General features: G+C 42.9%; 1 protein-coding gene across 1 annotated transcript in view; it reads left to right on the top strand.

Moving 5' to 3' along the window:
- The window catches only part of LOC144783972 (uncharacterized), a 206,097-nt gene extending 190,496 nt beyond the window's left edge, over nt 1–15,601 (top strand). The window contains exon 2 of the mRNA XM_078662709.1: nt 10,277–15,601. Within this exon, the coding sequence (XP_078518835.1) occupies nt 10,943–12,508 (1,566 nt within the window). The 5' untranslated portion in view covers nt 10,277–10,942 and the 3' untranslated portion in view covers nt 12,509–15,601. The remainder of the gene's footprint in view (nt 1–10,276) is intronic.
- The last annotated feature ends 1,221 nt before the right edge of the window (nt 15,602–16,822 follow it).

Consider the following 16,822-nt stretch of genomic DNA (forward strand, 5'->3'; position numbering starts at 1 on the left):
AGCGTGCAAATGGTGAATAAAACGATGTTTCCTTACCTGTGCTGAGTGCGCCTCATTTCTTTCCACGATGAGAGCCCCTGAAAGATTTAACACGGCCTGGGCCCTGGCCGAGAGGGACGCACCCCCAACAAAGCGCGCCGGACTCTGCCAAACGGGACCTAAACTGACGACGGTGAAAACCAGCTGGGCAGCGGCGCCACCAAGGACTGGACTTTGGAATGGGCCCCTTAATCCTTGAAAACAGCTGTTAAGGGGACACAGGCATCACCCGAGAACATTTTAAAATTATAAGACATCATCCACTGGAGGAACAAAATCGTAAGGCTGAGGACGCACTACTAAGACCAGAATGCCTTTAAGTTGCAGCGTAATTGAGCACCCACCTGAGGGAATTATGGAAGCAAAAGTTGGCAAGAAAAGCGGGTCTGAGTGTGTTTGGGAAGGCCATTGGATGTCAGAATGCTCCTCCCCCTCTGAAGAAGGCCTATGAGGCTGAAATGCATCAGGACAGCGGAGCGTGCAAATGGTGAATAAAACGATGTTTCCTTACCTGTGCTGAGTGCGCCTCATTTCTTTCCACGAGGAGAGCCCCTGAAAGATTTAACACGGCCTGGGCCCTGGCCGAGAGGGACGCACCCCCAACAAAGCGCGCCGGACTCTGCCAAACGGGACCTAAACTGACGACGGTGAAAACCAGCTGGGCAGTGGCGCCACCAAGGACTGGACTTTGGAATGGGCCCCTTAATCCTTGAAAACAGCTGTTAAGGGGACACAGGCATCACCCGAGAACATTTTAAAATTATAAGACATCATCCACTGGAGGAACAAAATCGTAAGGCTGAGGACGCACTACTAAGACCAGAATGCCTTTAAGTTGCAGCGTAATTGAGCACCCACCTGAGGGAATTATGGAAGCAAAAGTTGGCAAGAAAAGCGGGTCTGAGTGTGTTTGGGAAGGCCATTGGATGTCAGAATGCTCCTCCCCCTCTCAAGAAGGCCTATGAGGCTGAAATGCATCAGGACAGCGGAGCGTGCAAATGGTGAATAAAACGATGTTTCCTTACCTGTGCTGAGTGCGCCTCATTTCTTTCCACGAGGAGAGCCCCTGAAAGATTTAACACGGCCTGGGCCCTGGCCGAGAGGGACGCACCCCCAACAAAGCGCGCCGGACTCTGCCAAACGGGACCTAAACTGACGACGGTGAAAACCAGCTGGGCAGCGGCGCCACCAAGGGCTGGACTTTGGAATGGGCCCCTTAATCCTTGAAAACAGCTGTTAAGGGGACACAGGCATCACCCGAGAACATTTTAAAATTATAAGACATCATCCACTGGAGGAACAAAATCGTAAGGCTGCGGACGCACTACTAAGACCAGAATGCCTTTAAGTTGCAGCGTAATTGAGCACCCACCTGAGGGAATTATGGAAGCAAAAGTTGGCAAGAAAAGCGGGTCTGAGTGTGTTTGGGAAGGCCATTGGATGTCAGAATGCTCCTCCCCCTCTGAAGAAGGCCTATGAGGCTGAAATGCATCAGGACAGCGGAGCGTGCAAATGGTGAATAAAACGATGTTTCCTTACCTGTGCTGAGTGCGCCTCATTTCTTTCCACGAGGAGAGCCCCTGAAGGATTTAACACGGCCTGGGCCCTGGCCGAGAGGGACGCACCCCCAACAAAGCGCGCCGGACTCTGCCAAACGGGACCTAAACTGACGACGGTGAAAACCAGCTGGGCAGCGGCGCCACCAAGGACTGGACTTTGGAATGGGCCCCTTAATCCTTGAAAACAGCTGTTAAGGGGACACAGGCCTCACCCGAGAACATTTTAAAATTATAAGACATCATCCACTGGAGGAACAAAATCGTAAGGCTGAGGACGCACTACTAAGACCAGAATGCCTTTAAGTTGCAGCGTAATTGAGCACCCACCTGAGGGAATTATGGAAGCAAAAGTTGGCAAGAAAAGCGGGTCTGAGTGTGTTTGGGAAGGCCATTGGATGTCAGAATGCTCCTCCCCGTCTGAAGAAGGCCTATGAGGCTGAAATGCATCAGGACAGCGGAGCGTGCAAATGGTGAATAAAACGATGTTTCCTTACCTGTGCTGAGTGCGCCTCATTTCTTTCCATGAGGAGAGCCCCTGAAAGATATATATATATATATATCTATATATATATATATATCCGAAAAACCCTCCTGAAAGAAAGGCAGAGGTCACAACGGGGAACAATTTGAAGGCTGATTTATTGCAAGGTTCGGACAGCAAACACATATACATACTCCTACTGGGGGTGACCAGTAGGTAGTTATAGTTAGGACCTAGTTTCCATAGGAAAAGCGTTTTTTCTTTTCCCAATTACTTTGGTGCTGGTTGATGAATATTCACGAAATGTTCAAAACTAGACCCGCTCCGGTCACCTCCTGTTTTGAAAGTTTCGGGGTGATTCGTCAAGTGGGGGCCGAGGAAAACAAGGGTGTCCCAAAACGTGTTTTCCCCATGTTGACCTGCCGAACGCTATTACACCAAATTTGGCAAAAAGGTAAGGCTTGGTTCAGAAAGAGTCCTTTTTGTTAAATGGTGTAAATCCGTTCAGTAGTTCCTGAGAAATTAGAAAAAGAAAATATCTATGGCTGCAATGAGTTCGCGAATCCTCCTAACCACGAGTTTCATTATAATTGGCTGCCAACACTCCAAACCAGGAAGTGTTGGCAGCCATCTTGTCACTCTGTAGAACCGAGACACAAGACAACCGCAAAAAGAGGTGAAAATACAAGAAAAGGGGGCAGGGTAGAAACACCCTGACCCCTTAGGCCTGCTCAGCGGGTCCCACAAGGACCCCAGGGACCCTCAGGATTCAAGGGGACTTAATCTCCTAACTTAAAACGTGCCACAGGACTTCTTAAAAGACATCACTGATGACCTCATCCACGTGAAAATATGATGCACCTCCTCATACTCTAATATAACCTTTGATACAACCAATGTAAAATACAGACTACCATTTTCAAAACCATAGACACACCAATACCAGTTACTACATATGCACTCACTGATTCCTAGGTCTACACACACATTCACACATTCACCCATACAGTCACTAATACATGCAGTCACTCATCAATACAACACTATCATAAGCACTCGTACACCTATACAGGCACTCACACACACATCACCACTCATCCTTGGAGTTACTCACACACCTAGTCAGTCATGCAAAGAAACAATTACACTTCCATTTACTGACTATACAGTTATACACACACCATATCACGTATTCAAACAGAAACAAACGCATCCTTACTCTCTTACACAATCACTGATACAAGTACACACTCACTCTCACAATCACTGACTCTCACGTATAGTCATTTATATACTCCAACTCTCACATACACTGCATTTTACATATGTAGTTACATGGACATATACCACTGAGACTTCCATTCTCTTACCAACAAACCCATACACAGATTCACTCACCCATACAGCTGTTTGCACATGCACTCTTGAACCCATACACCCAGCAAATCAACCAATCACACATCTATGCACAGTCACACACCTCCCACCCACCCACGCACTCAGGCACCCAATACAAATACTCAGGCAACCAAACAATAGCCCATATAGACACTCATGTAGCTACTAACCAACCCATGCAGCAGCTTACACAACAACAGACATTCACACAGTTTAGTCACTAACCCATGCATTCAGTAAGACACGTTAAATCACTCACTTATACAGTCAGTCATGCACCTACAAAATCCTCCATCCACACACTTATACACCCACTCATTCGTCAATACACCTTGGCATATATATATATATAGAGCAAACATATTTAAACTTTACAGAAACAAACAGTCATTGGATGATGTCATCAGTAATGTCATGAGTGATGTCATCAGTGATGTCACTGACCATGTCCTGAATGATGTAATATGTGACGTCATCAGAAGTGCATTGCGGGTGCGCGAGTTATAGTTAGCTGAACTAACTATAACGGGGAAACTTCTATGGTTTTGTATGAGAGAAATGTCCAACTAACTATAACGTCCCTAAAACGTATGTTTTTTTCAATGAATTACCTACTGGCGGTCGCCAGTAGGTAGTTATAGTTAGGACCTAGTTTCCATAGGAAATTTGCAACATTCTATTTGGAATAACTTTGGCGCCGGTCGACAAATCTTTGCGAAATTCTCCAAGCAAAAATGGCCTGCTCCGCTCCTTCCCTGAAAGTTTCGGGGTGATTCGTGAAGTAGGGGCCAAGAAAAAATGGGGGTCCCAAAACGTGTTTTCCCCATGCAATTTTCCATAGGGTTCTTTAAGTGAGGCTACAGCCCGAACTGCTGAACGGAATCGCAGATTACACTTTTTGTTAAATGGTGTAAATCCGTTCAGTAGTTCCCGAGAAAATCAAAAGTAAAATCATAGATATAGCTAGAGATGAAGTACCGTACTCTGTACCTTCCCGAGCACGAGCTTCATGCTAATTGGCTGTCAACACTCCAAACCAGAAAGTGTTGGCAGCCATCTTGTGCCTGGATAGAATCGAGGCGCAAGAAAGCAGCAAAAGAAATGTGAAAAAGACGGAAAGGGGGCAGGGTAGAAACACCCTGACCCCCTAGGCCTGCTCAGAGGGTCCCACAAGGACCCGCAAGGGGTCCTTTTTTTAAAATCGTGGGATACGCGTAGGTACTTTGCCACCCCACGGGGCAAAGTAAGTATGATAGCAAGGGGGCACACGGCTCCCCCGCAGCCCCGGGGACTGCCACCCGCCGGGGCTTGCATATGAATGATGGGGGGCCGGGGCTTTATTATTAAGTATGCTGGGGGGGGGCTCACGGACACCCGCAGCCCCGGGGACTGCCAACCCCTGAGGCTTCGTTTTTAATTAAAAAAAAAAAAAACCTGTGTGGGGGCTTAAGCCCCCCACATGCCCAGGGGACCGACACCTCCCCGGGCCACTAATATTTAAATTGGGGGGTCCACGACGGGCCCCCCAGCCCCAGGGATCACCACCCCCCGGGGCTTTTAACAGGTGGGAGGGGGCCCACCCTGGAGCCCTTGATAGCCTTGGGGACCGCCACCCCTGCAGTGTCCCGGGTTGCCTACCCCCGGGACACTGCTATTTGCTATGGTAGGACGGGAGCCTTGCGGCTCCCGCCCTACTATAGCAAACTGCTTTGGTTTTTGAAAGAGAGAACAGGAAACCTGCTCTCTCTTTCAAAAATCAAATCGGATTACTTTTCTGCATGGGGAGCAGCATGTTAGCTGCTCCTCGTGCAGAAAAGTAATGTTGGCTCCCGCAGGATGCGGGGAGCCGGCAGGGACCGTGGGGGGCTTGGAGACCCCCCCACGGCCCCCAACGGAGAGGGCAGGCCCCGGGGAATGGGGTTCCCGGGGCCATAAGTTGCCCTGGGAAGGGGGCCACGCAGCCCCCCTCCACTATTAAAAAATGTAAATAAAAAAAATAGATTGGCAGGCCCCGGGGGATGGGGTCCACGGGGCCTTAAGGGGGCATTGGAGGGGGGCTGGCGCATACTGGAGGTTCCTGGTGGGCTAGTTGGCCCCCAGGGACCCCCAGTATGCAAGGGGAATTAGTTCCCCCTCTGCAAATGCGCCAGGGGGCTGCGTTGCAGAGAGGTGTAAAAAGGGGCATGGCCTCATTAACCTCTCTACAACGCAGCCCCCTGGCCCATACTGAAGGTTCCTGGTGGCTAGTTGGCCCCCAGGGACCCCCAGTATGCAAAGGGAATTAGATCCCCCTCTACAAAAAGGCCCCAGGGGGCTGTGTTGCAGAGAGGTGTCATGAGGCCACGCCCCTTTTTACACCTCTCTGCACCGCAGCCCCCTGGTGCATACTGAAGGTTCCTGGTGGGCCAGTTGGCCCCCATGGACCCCGAGTATGCAAGGGGACCTAATCCCCCAACTTAGAACGCGTTATGAGGCGAGTTTGCACAGTGATGAAGGTAGAGGGCGGAGTTTGAGGTGATATGTGTGCAAACATGCCCTGTGGCGCGTTTTCAGTTAGGGAATTAATTCCTCTTCAATCCAGAGGTCCCCTAGGGGCCAACTAGTCCAACAGGTACCTCTAGTAAGCGCCACAGAGCTGTGTTGCAGAGTGTTATAAAAAGGGGGCGTGCCCTCTGAACACCTCTCTACAATGCAGCTCCCTGGCGCATACTGGAGGTACCTGGTGGGCTAGTTGGCTCACAGGGGACCTTAGGATTGAAGAGGAATTAATTCCCCAACCTAAAACGCGCCACACGGCATGTTTGCACACATGTCACCTCAGGCACTGCCCCCTTCCTTCACTATTGAGCGAAATATTCCTTTAAATCAGCCGAACTACGAATTCCGATTTACTCACCTGTTATCAGGAGAGACCTCAGTGCTGCATCTTTCAGCCCACTACTGATCCTGAAAAGTAATTCTAATCGTAGTTACAGTAACTTGAATTTCCTTCCGTAGGCTAACACTGACTGATTTCACTTGGACATTTTTCTAAGTGTGCAGTTTTGGAACTTTAAAAAATCAGCCGAACTACGAATTCCAATTTAATCACCTGTTATCAGGAGAGACCTCAGTGCTGCATCTTTCAGCCCACTACTGATCCTGAAAAGTAATTCTAACCATACTTACAGTATCTTGAATTTCCTTCCATAGGCTAACATTGACTGGTTTCACTTGGAAATTCTTCTTCCAAGTGTGGAGTTTTGGAACTCAAAAAAATTCCTCTTAAATCAGCCGAACTCCGAATTCCGATTTACTCACCTGTTATCTGGAAAGTAAATTTAACTGTACTTACCAGTAACTTGAATAACATTTTTTTTCAATTTATATTAAAAATATGTAATGTAATTTAAAAAATAAAATATTTAAAAATAAATACTTTAAAACAATGTAGTAAATTAGTATAAAAAATATAACAATTAATACATTTAAAAATTATCATTTACAAAACCTTGAAAATTCACTGAAAAAACCATAGGTTTCAGCCACGTTATAGTTAGGAATTAGCATTTAAAAAACCTTAGAAATTCACTGAAAAAAACATAGGTTTCAGCCACGTTATAGTTAGGAATTAGCATTTCAAAAACCTTAGAAATTCACTGAAAAAACCATAGGTTTCACACATGTTATAGTTAGCTGGGCATTTCACTCATACAAAACCATTGAAATTCCCCCGTTATAGTTAGTTCAGCTAACTATAACTCGCGCCCCCGCAATGCACTGCTGATGACGTCACATATTACATCACTCATGACATGGTCAGTGACATCACTCATGACATCAATGCTGACATCTCAAATGACATCACTGATGACATCATCCTTGTGAAAGAGTGGCAGACCTCCTCTCAGCGTAATATAACCCTTGATACACACATTCAAAAATAGAAACTAACATTTTCAAAAAAATGGAGATACCAATACCAGTTACAACAACCTATTCAGTAATTCCACCATCTACATACACATCCACTCATTCACGAACTGTTCTATATAGTCACTCATATATGTACTCACTCATCATATGTACTCATACACCTATACATCCTGTTACACAGCGGCACTCATCCATAGAGTTACTCACACACATACTTACACATGCAAATAACCATTTATTTGCATATACAGCTATACACACACCACTACACTTACTCTCCTAAACAATCACTTATAGAAACACATAATTATTTATACAGAAACTCATCAAATCTCTCACATATAATCACTTATATACATCAATACTCACATATGCTAGATTAAAACATATGTAGTTACTCATAAAGATACTATTGAGACAGCCATTCACTCACTAACACACCCATACACACATTCATCCACCCATGCACACATGCTGTCTTCAAAACACATACAAACGTGAGTCACTCATTCATGCATCTATACGCTAAGTAATATCCCCCACTGACACTCATACTCAAAAAACAAACTAATAACCCATATAGACACTCATGTAGCTACTCACCAACCCATGCAGCCACTTATAGACAAAGTGAGACACTGATACAGATATTTACATATTTAAACATTACTCACTAATACATGTAGTCACTAAGATACACTTAATAGGTCAGTTATGCAATCATTTTTACAAAAGAAACATCCATTAAGACACTTGTATACCCATTTATCCTTCCATCGACCTTTAGATATACTTATATAAAAAATATTTATTTTTCAGAAAGACACACATTCACTGGATGATGTCATCAGTGATGTCATCAGTGATGTCATTTGAGATGTCATGAGAGATGTCATGAGTGATGTCGCTTACCATGTTATGAGTGATGTAATATGTGACGTCATCAGCAGTGCATTGCAGGCGCGCGAGTTATAGTTAGCTGAACTAACTATAATATATATATATATCCCGCACAAATATGATACCTCCTTCTGGAATGAAATAACAGAATGAAATAACAGACAAGATTAGTCATGTACCCTCAAATGAAATTATAGGTGGCGACTTCAGTCTCCCACTTAACACGGCCCTTGATCGCCAGTACACCTGTAATTACCATTCACCTAAATCCCACAAAATCCTAAAAGAAATATGCTCTAAATATGATCTTGAAAGACACCTGCCGGTTACAACATTTTGACTCCAGATATTACACTTTCTTTTCTGCTCCACACAACTCTTAAACTAGAATCAAATACATCCGCATTTCCGGGTCTCACACCCATCTAATAAACCAAACAAATATATTGTCAACACTAATCTCTGACCATTCTTGCAATAATACACTTTTAGCTGGAACAAACCCTAAAACGCCAACTAGGATATGCATTTCAGTAACGATAATATAGCAAATCCAGACAACATTAAGAAATTTGAAGAAACGTTATCAAATGTCATTGTTGTTAACACCTCAATGTATATAAACATACAAACTTTATTGCATGCTCCTAAAGCTACACTAAGAATCCACCTCAATGATAGGAAAGCAAAAATCAGCAAAACAAAGAACACCGCACAAGAATTCAAGCAGCTTGAAAATCTAAACAAAACTATTCTCTCCCTACTCACACAGGAAACATGATTACAACAAAACTCTTAGTGAAAATGAGTTGGATTAATACATTTAATGGCTTCAAGCTTTCCAATGCCAATAAAGCTGGCAACACCGTTAGAAAACTTAATGAGATGTTCTATTCTAAAGAACACGTAACGACACAGGAGTAAAACAAGCAACCTATACCTCGTATATCTGAATAAAATAAAATGACCCTATCAAAACCAATCTCTCTGACTGAAATCGCTAAAGTAATTGGTATACTCAATGAAAACAAGGCTCTTAGCCTGAACCACTTTACAGCCACAATTTACAAAACATTCACCCAGTCAGTTCAAACAGCTATGTTACATCTATTTTACCTCTTTGCAAACTCTGAAACTATCACTGGTACCATGGCGGAAGCCAACATAATAGTGATACCCAAAGAAATTAAGGCCCTTACACTTCCCAAAAAATTACAGACCGATATTTCCCTGTTAAACCTAGATTGCAAAATATATGCAAAAATAGTAGCCAAGCGCCTAAACCTTTATCTACTACAGTTAATAAGTAATACCAAATTCAGATTTAAAAAATATATATATATGTCCAACAATAACACCCCCCTCCTATGCCATGTTCTAGACAAGGCAAAATCATCCACATCGCCTTCTCTAGCCATTGCACTTGATGCTGAAAAAAGGTTTGATAGAGTATCCTGAATCTTTCTTTAGGAAATCCCTTAAGCCTTCAACTTACGAGAGGAATTTATAACAATGATTATGGCTTTATATAGCAACCCAAGTGCTGTATCTCCGCTAATAGTTCCCTGTCCCACCCACTTACATTAGAAAAAGGTACCAGACAAGGCATTCCAGTTTTCCCTTCTTTATTCCTGTTGGTACTTACGATATTCCCGTTTTCATATGTTATGTGTAACACTTAAATGTGATGCATTATGCATTTTGGGCTATGACATTATCAACATGTAAGATGTAAGTGTATAATGTTATGACATTATCAATGACAGCTGTGATGTTTACATCAAGTGACGTTGTGAATTAGCCATGATCCTTATACCTTACTTGTCCCTTTCCACCCATTTATCCCTCTCCACCCATGTATCCCTCTGTCTACTCAGTTTGATTCTGTTGTTGTTGTGTATTAAAATTAAATTAAAAAAAATTGTGTATGCACATTCCATAATGTTTCCATGTAAGTAATTATAATTCTCTTTACATCCGACAGAAAACAATCCTTGAATGTACAAAATGTTTCAGAATAATGAAGAAAATCCTGTAATTCTGCAAAAACACGGTTCGAAATATTGAGCTCCAGTATTCAGGAAAACATAAGCGCAGTCAGAAACAGACAAACCAGAACTTGAACTGACAGATCCTGTAAGAAGCATCAAGGGCAATTCAATGATTCTACAAGTCTGAGCTCTGCACCTCCACGCTATAAAACTAAGAAATTATGTTTATAAAATGACAACAACACTGATAATCCACTTCCTGGGTAAACATGTCCATTACCACCTATAATCGCGTGATTGGTATGATGTGATTACTCACTGCTTTCCTTTCAAAAGTGATATCAGACCACTATTCAGTGCTAGATGTGTATTGTAAACTCTTTCAGACCATTTTACAGCAACCAGAGAAAAGCACAATGGAGTGAAGCCAAACAACTGAAGGGTAAAGGAAAGAGGCATTCTGCTATCTAAAATACAGAATACTGTCCCAATTTGCACCGACCAGAAGGAGGATGGATCTTTACCCACAAGCGTGCCATACCTTTATCCAGTTTAAAGATATAATCATCCACAAAGAAGCTTTCCACACACATTATGAGTGTGGGAAGTATTTATTGGCCTTTTCACTTTATTGTTAAATCGGAAAGCAGACATGCAAAATGCCACACACATACAGGGAATGTGAGAATAATACAGGTGCTTCATCAGTGATTTTGGCACATCAAGAAAAACAGTCATCGGATGTAGCCAAATACATACCCGACTCAGAGACACTAATCAAGAAAGAAGTATCTGACACATGCAGCGAGACCTTTATTTTGTCATCAATACTAAAACGTCATCAGCAAATACACAGAGGAGAAAAACTGTTCAAATGCACTAAATGTGAAACGAGCTTTAGTGATTCTGCACTCCTTAAAGAGCATCAGCGAAAACACACAGGGGAAAAGCCATTCAAATGCAGTGAACTTGTGAAGAACTTTAGTCAGTTATCAGACATAAAACACAATCAGAGAACATATACTGGGAAAAAAACATATAACTGCAGTGAATGTGTGAAGAGCTTTAGTCGATCATCAGACCTACAAAGACATCAGCGAACACACACAGGGGAAAACCTATATCACTGCAGTGAATGTGTGAAGGGCTTTAGTCGATCATCAGACCTACAAAGACATCAGCGAACACACACAGGAGAAAGGCCATATCATTGCAGTGAATGTGTGAAGAGGTTTAGTCAATTATCCGGCCTAAAACAGCATCAGCGAACACACACAGGGGAAAAGCCATATCACTGCAGTGAATGTGTGAAGCGCTTTGGTCGATTATCAGAACTACAAAGACATCAGCGAACACACACAGGGGAAAAGCCATATCACTGCAGTGAACGTGTGAAGAGCTTTAGTCAATTATCAAACCTAAAAACACATCAGCAAACACACACAAGAGAAAACCTATATCACTGCAGTGAGAATGTGAAGAGCTTTAGTCAATTATCAAACCTAAAAAAACATCAGCAAATACACACAAGAGAAAACCCATATCACTGCAGTGAGTGTGTAAAAAGATTTAGTCCATTTTCAAACCTACAAAGCCATCAGCGAACACACAGGGGAAAACTATATATTTGTAGTGAAAGTGTGAAGAGGTTTAATCAATTATCAGACCGAAAACTACATAGGAGAACACACACTAGGGAAAAACCATTCAAGTGCAGTGAATGTGAGAAGATCTTTATACATTTATCAAGCCTAAAACACCATCAGAGAACGCACTCCGGGAAAAAAACATATAATTGCAGTGAATGTGTGAAGAGCTTTAGTCGATCATCCGACCTACAAAGACATCAGCGAACACACACAGGGGAAAACCTTTATCATTGCAGTGAATGTGTGAAGAGCTTTAGTCGACCATCAGACCTACAAAGACATCAGCGAACACACACAGGGGAAAGGCCATATCATTGCAGTGAATGTGTGAAGAGGTTTAGTCAATTATCTGGCCTAAAACAGCATCAACGAACACACACAGGGGAAAAGCCATATCACTGCAGTGAATGTGTGAAGAGCTTTGGTCGATTATCAGAACTACAAAGACATGAGCGAACACACACAGGGGAAAAGCCATATCACTGCAGTGAATGTATGAAAAGCTTTAGTCAATTATCAAACCTAAAAACACATCAGCAAACCCATACTAGAAAAAACCTATATCACTGCAGTTGAGTGTGTGCAGAGCTTTAGTCAATTATCAAACCTAAAAACACATCTGCAAACTCACACAAGAGAAAACCTATATCACTGCAGTGAGTGTGTGAAGAGATTTAGTCAATGTTCAAGCCTACAAAAACATCAGCTAACACACAGCGTAAAACTATATAATTATAGTGAAAGTGTGAAGAGGTTTAATCCATTATCAGACCGATAACTACATAGGAGAACACACACTGATGAAAAACCATTCAAGTGCAGTGAATGTTAGTAGATCTTTATACATTTATCAAGCCTAAAACACCATCAGAGAACGCACACCGGGTAAACACCATATCATTGCAGTGAATGTGTGAGGAGCTTCAGTCAATCATCAGACCTACAAAAACATCAGCGAACACACACAGGGGAAAAGCCATATCATTGCAGTGAATGTGTGAAGAGGTTTAGTTGATTATTACACCTAAAACACCATCAGGAAACACATACAGGGCAAAAGCCATATCACATCATAAAGCACACAGGAGAAAACTTATATCATTGCAGTGAATGTGTGAAGAGCTTTTGTTAATTATCAAACCTACAAACACATCAACGAACTCCCACAAGGGAAAAGCCATATTATTGCAGTAAATGTGTGAAGAGCTTTTGTCACTTTTTGACCCTACAAAGACATCAGCAAACACACAACATCACCTAACACACATAGAAATAAACATAGAGATGCAGTAAATTTGGTAAGAATTCAAGTACATCAACAATAATACTGACCCATCAGTGGACATACTCCCAAGCAAAAAAGTGCAGTTATTGTTTTATGAAGGAATTATAAAAAATGATAAAATTGCAATTATGTGGGACATTCAAATACCAGCTGTTAGAAAGCAGATGGTAAAAGACTGCACCAATAGGAGGGCATTATATAAGTGTCTATCCTCTGCTGTTTATCCTTCCCCTACATCTAGGAAAAAATATGACATACCAGGATACTTGTGCAATGGTTTTTATTCTGTGAGCGAGTTCTAATGAAGAAAATCCAAGGACACCTGCTCATGCTACCTGGAAAAGCAACACTATTGACAATGCTTGGACTAACACAGGAATTTTCTGCTAATTTGTGAGATTAGTGACAAAGCAACAGATTCAAACCGATTGAACAAGCTCTCACTGGAGAATATTCATAGCTGGTTGTGGTGTTTGGTCTTTTTATGAAAGCTTGATGATTCAGTGACAGCAGCCAGAAGTAAATGTAGAAAAGCTAGAGAAGTGAAAGTAGAAAAATTTGGGCTATAGCACTGTTGGTTAATCCTTGCAGTGCTTGCATGACATTTACCTCTGGAGCCTTAATGTGGATAAATTATGCTCATTGCTTTCATCATTCAATCAAACTCTAGGAGGTACAGGAGTTGAAACATATAGCCCAATATGTACGTATGCTGGGGTTTGCAATTACCTAATAGCAAAATCAAGCGATTCGCTATTGGTAATTGCAGACAGCGATGTTCAAATGTGAGTTCAACACATTTGGCAATTCCCAGTGGGTCGCAAATAGACAAACCTCAATAATATTAATGAGGTAAGTTTTGGGTTGCAACCCAATGTGAATGGCAAAAATCACAGAAAAAGTAGTCTGCTGGGGCAACAGACCACCATGTGTGTAATTGCTTTAAAAAAAGTATTTTTAAAATGCAGCCCGTTTTCCTTAAAGGAAAACAGGATGTGCTTCAAAATGTAAAATTAACTGTTTTCTTTTCATTTTTTAAGAGTCCCACAGACCACTGCCTGTTCTTAAAAGATATTTTCCCCAACATTCACAAAGGGGAAAGGGTCCCTTGGGGCCCTGTTTCGATCATGTAAATGGCTTACCACCATCCCGGAGTTGGCAGTAAAATGCAAATGTTTTGCAACCGCATTTCGGTCGTAAAGATTCACACATACCACTGCGAGTTGCTATTAAGCAGGGATGCCCCATACACGCCCCTTTCTAATACCGATTCGCAAACCAAATTTGCGATTCAGTAATGAATGACCGAATTGCAAATTGGGCATTAGTACTTTAAACGAGACCTTGAGCCAACCATGTTATCGGTACCACTGCTGTACACCACTCTACTCTACAACACTCTTCTCCACTCTACGCAACACCTTCTATGTCACTCCACGATACTCTATGCCACTCCACTTTACGACACTCTATTCTACTTTGACACTGTGCTCCACTCTATGCCGCTCAACTCTACACCCTTCCACTCTGACATCCTACTCCACCCACAATACTGTACACTACTCCATGACTCTTCACTTGTCTCCATGCCACTCGACTCTATGTTCTGTTATGTCAAAAGGTTTTTAAAGCGCTTTAATACCCATGGGTGTCTTGGCACTGGTTGATTGGCAGTAAGGTGAGGGTACTGGGTACCTAGAGGTTAAAAAGCCAGGTTTTTGTTAGCTTCCTGAAACTCAGCGGTGTGGGAGCTGCTTTAATGCTCATTGGTAGACTATTCCATAGGGCCGGGCTGCAGTGGTAAAACAACTGCCTCCCCATTTAAGTCTCCTAAACCTGGGACAGGACACTGTCAGAGTGTTTTTAGATCAAAGAACTCTATTTGGTGAGTACAATGAGAGGAATTATTTTAAGGTAGCTGGGACCCAGATCATGCAAGGCTTTATAGGTAAGGCATTATGCCTTGAAATTAATGCAGCTATCTACAGTCAGCCAATGCAGTTCCTTAATGGAGGTTGAAACTGAATGGAATTTAGGCAGGTCGAAGATGAGCCTGGTTGCCGCAGTCAGTACACTCTAAAGTTTCTTCATATGTTGTTTTTGAAGCTTGGTGAAAAGACCATTACAGTAATCCAGTTTTGCTAGGATTAATAAAGAAACAACAGTTTTTCTGGTGGTCAACGGGATAAAAGGAAGGATCTTTCTAATAATTCTGAGAGTTTTAAAACTGGCCAAGACAACTGAGCTAATGTGTTTATTAAAGCTCAGTTTGTCGTCTATCATTATACCTATGTTTTTTACTTTTGGTCCAGGGGTAGGAAGGGTTTCCATCTCTGTTGGCCAGCATGCCGTGCTCCAGAATAAAGGATTATTACCAAAGAGTATCACCTCAGTTCTTTCTGCATTTAATTTGAGACAATGCTTTCCCATCCAGCCACTAACTGCTCTCATGCAGTTGTGAAATTGAGAGATGGTTACTTCAGTGTTGTTAGCGGCTGACACCACTATTTGGGTGTCGTCTGCATAAGAAGTAGGGGAACAGCAAAAAGATCTGATCAAAGAGGCCAACTCTGAAACATAAACATTAAAGAGCACAGGTACTCTACTGTACCCCACTTCACACTGCTCCCTTACACTCCACTATGCACCACTTTATGACACTCCACGCCACTCTCCTTTACCCTACTGGCTTTTAGCCATGCTAAAAAGCAGCCACTCTAGTGTACAACATTGCTGAAACATTTGGCAAAACCAATAGCTCCTGTACAGGTGAGGCCTACTGGGTTTGCCAATTCTTGCTTAAGGTTCATATTTATTTCTACTTTATTTACTGGTTGTTAGATCGTGTTTTATCTAGCACATTATAGGGAGGTGGGGATGGGTCGCAGGCTAGCCCTATGCAGGCAGTGCAGGGAGAGATAGTTTGAATGAGGAGCAGCCTGGCCAAGGCTGTAAGTTCCCGTGGATCCATTAATGTGTCCCTCCAGTCTCTGCCCTCCTTAGGTCCCACCTGTTCCTCCCACCGGTTCTTGAGGTGGTCCAGTTTCCCGGGTGAATTAATAAGAGTGTGCGGTAGATGTGTGAGATCCCTCTCTATCCATGTGTCCCATCAGCCATTTGGCTTCCAGCAGACATAACTGTGACAGGGGGTCCAGTGGAAGAGAGTGGGCGACAAGTGTATGTCTGAGCTGAAGATATTTGTAAAACTGGGAGTTTGTGAGAATGTATGTCTGCTGCAGTTTGTGAAAGGACTGTATATGAGTCCCTGACTAGACATCCCCCAACCTTGTGATACCAATACAGTCCCAGGGGCGAAAGCCACTAAGGGATGCTGTTTCCCTAAACCAGGTGCCAAGCCACAGTGGAGTTTGCTGCTTAAGCGTATTCCCCCATCGCACGTGTTGCATGGTCGATCTCCATGCAAGAAATACCACCCGGGTCTCTGTAGGCATTGAGAGTGTTGCGCCAAAGGCTACATCTCAGCCTGATCGAAGCGTGGTTCCACAGGAACGAAGATGCTGTTCCCAAAACTTCAAGAAAACAGCACCTGGAGGAATATTAGGTAATACGCTCACAAGCAACTGTTAACTAAAAGTATGGGGAAT

Source organism: Lissotriton helveticus, chromosome 1_1 (genome assembly GCF_964261635.1).
Source record: "Lissotriton helveticus chromosome 1_1, aLisHel1.1, whole genome shotgun sequence".
NCBI lineage: Eukaryota > Metazoa > Chordata > Amphibia > Caudata > Salamandridae > Lissotriton > Lissotriton helveticus.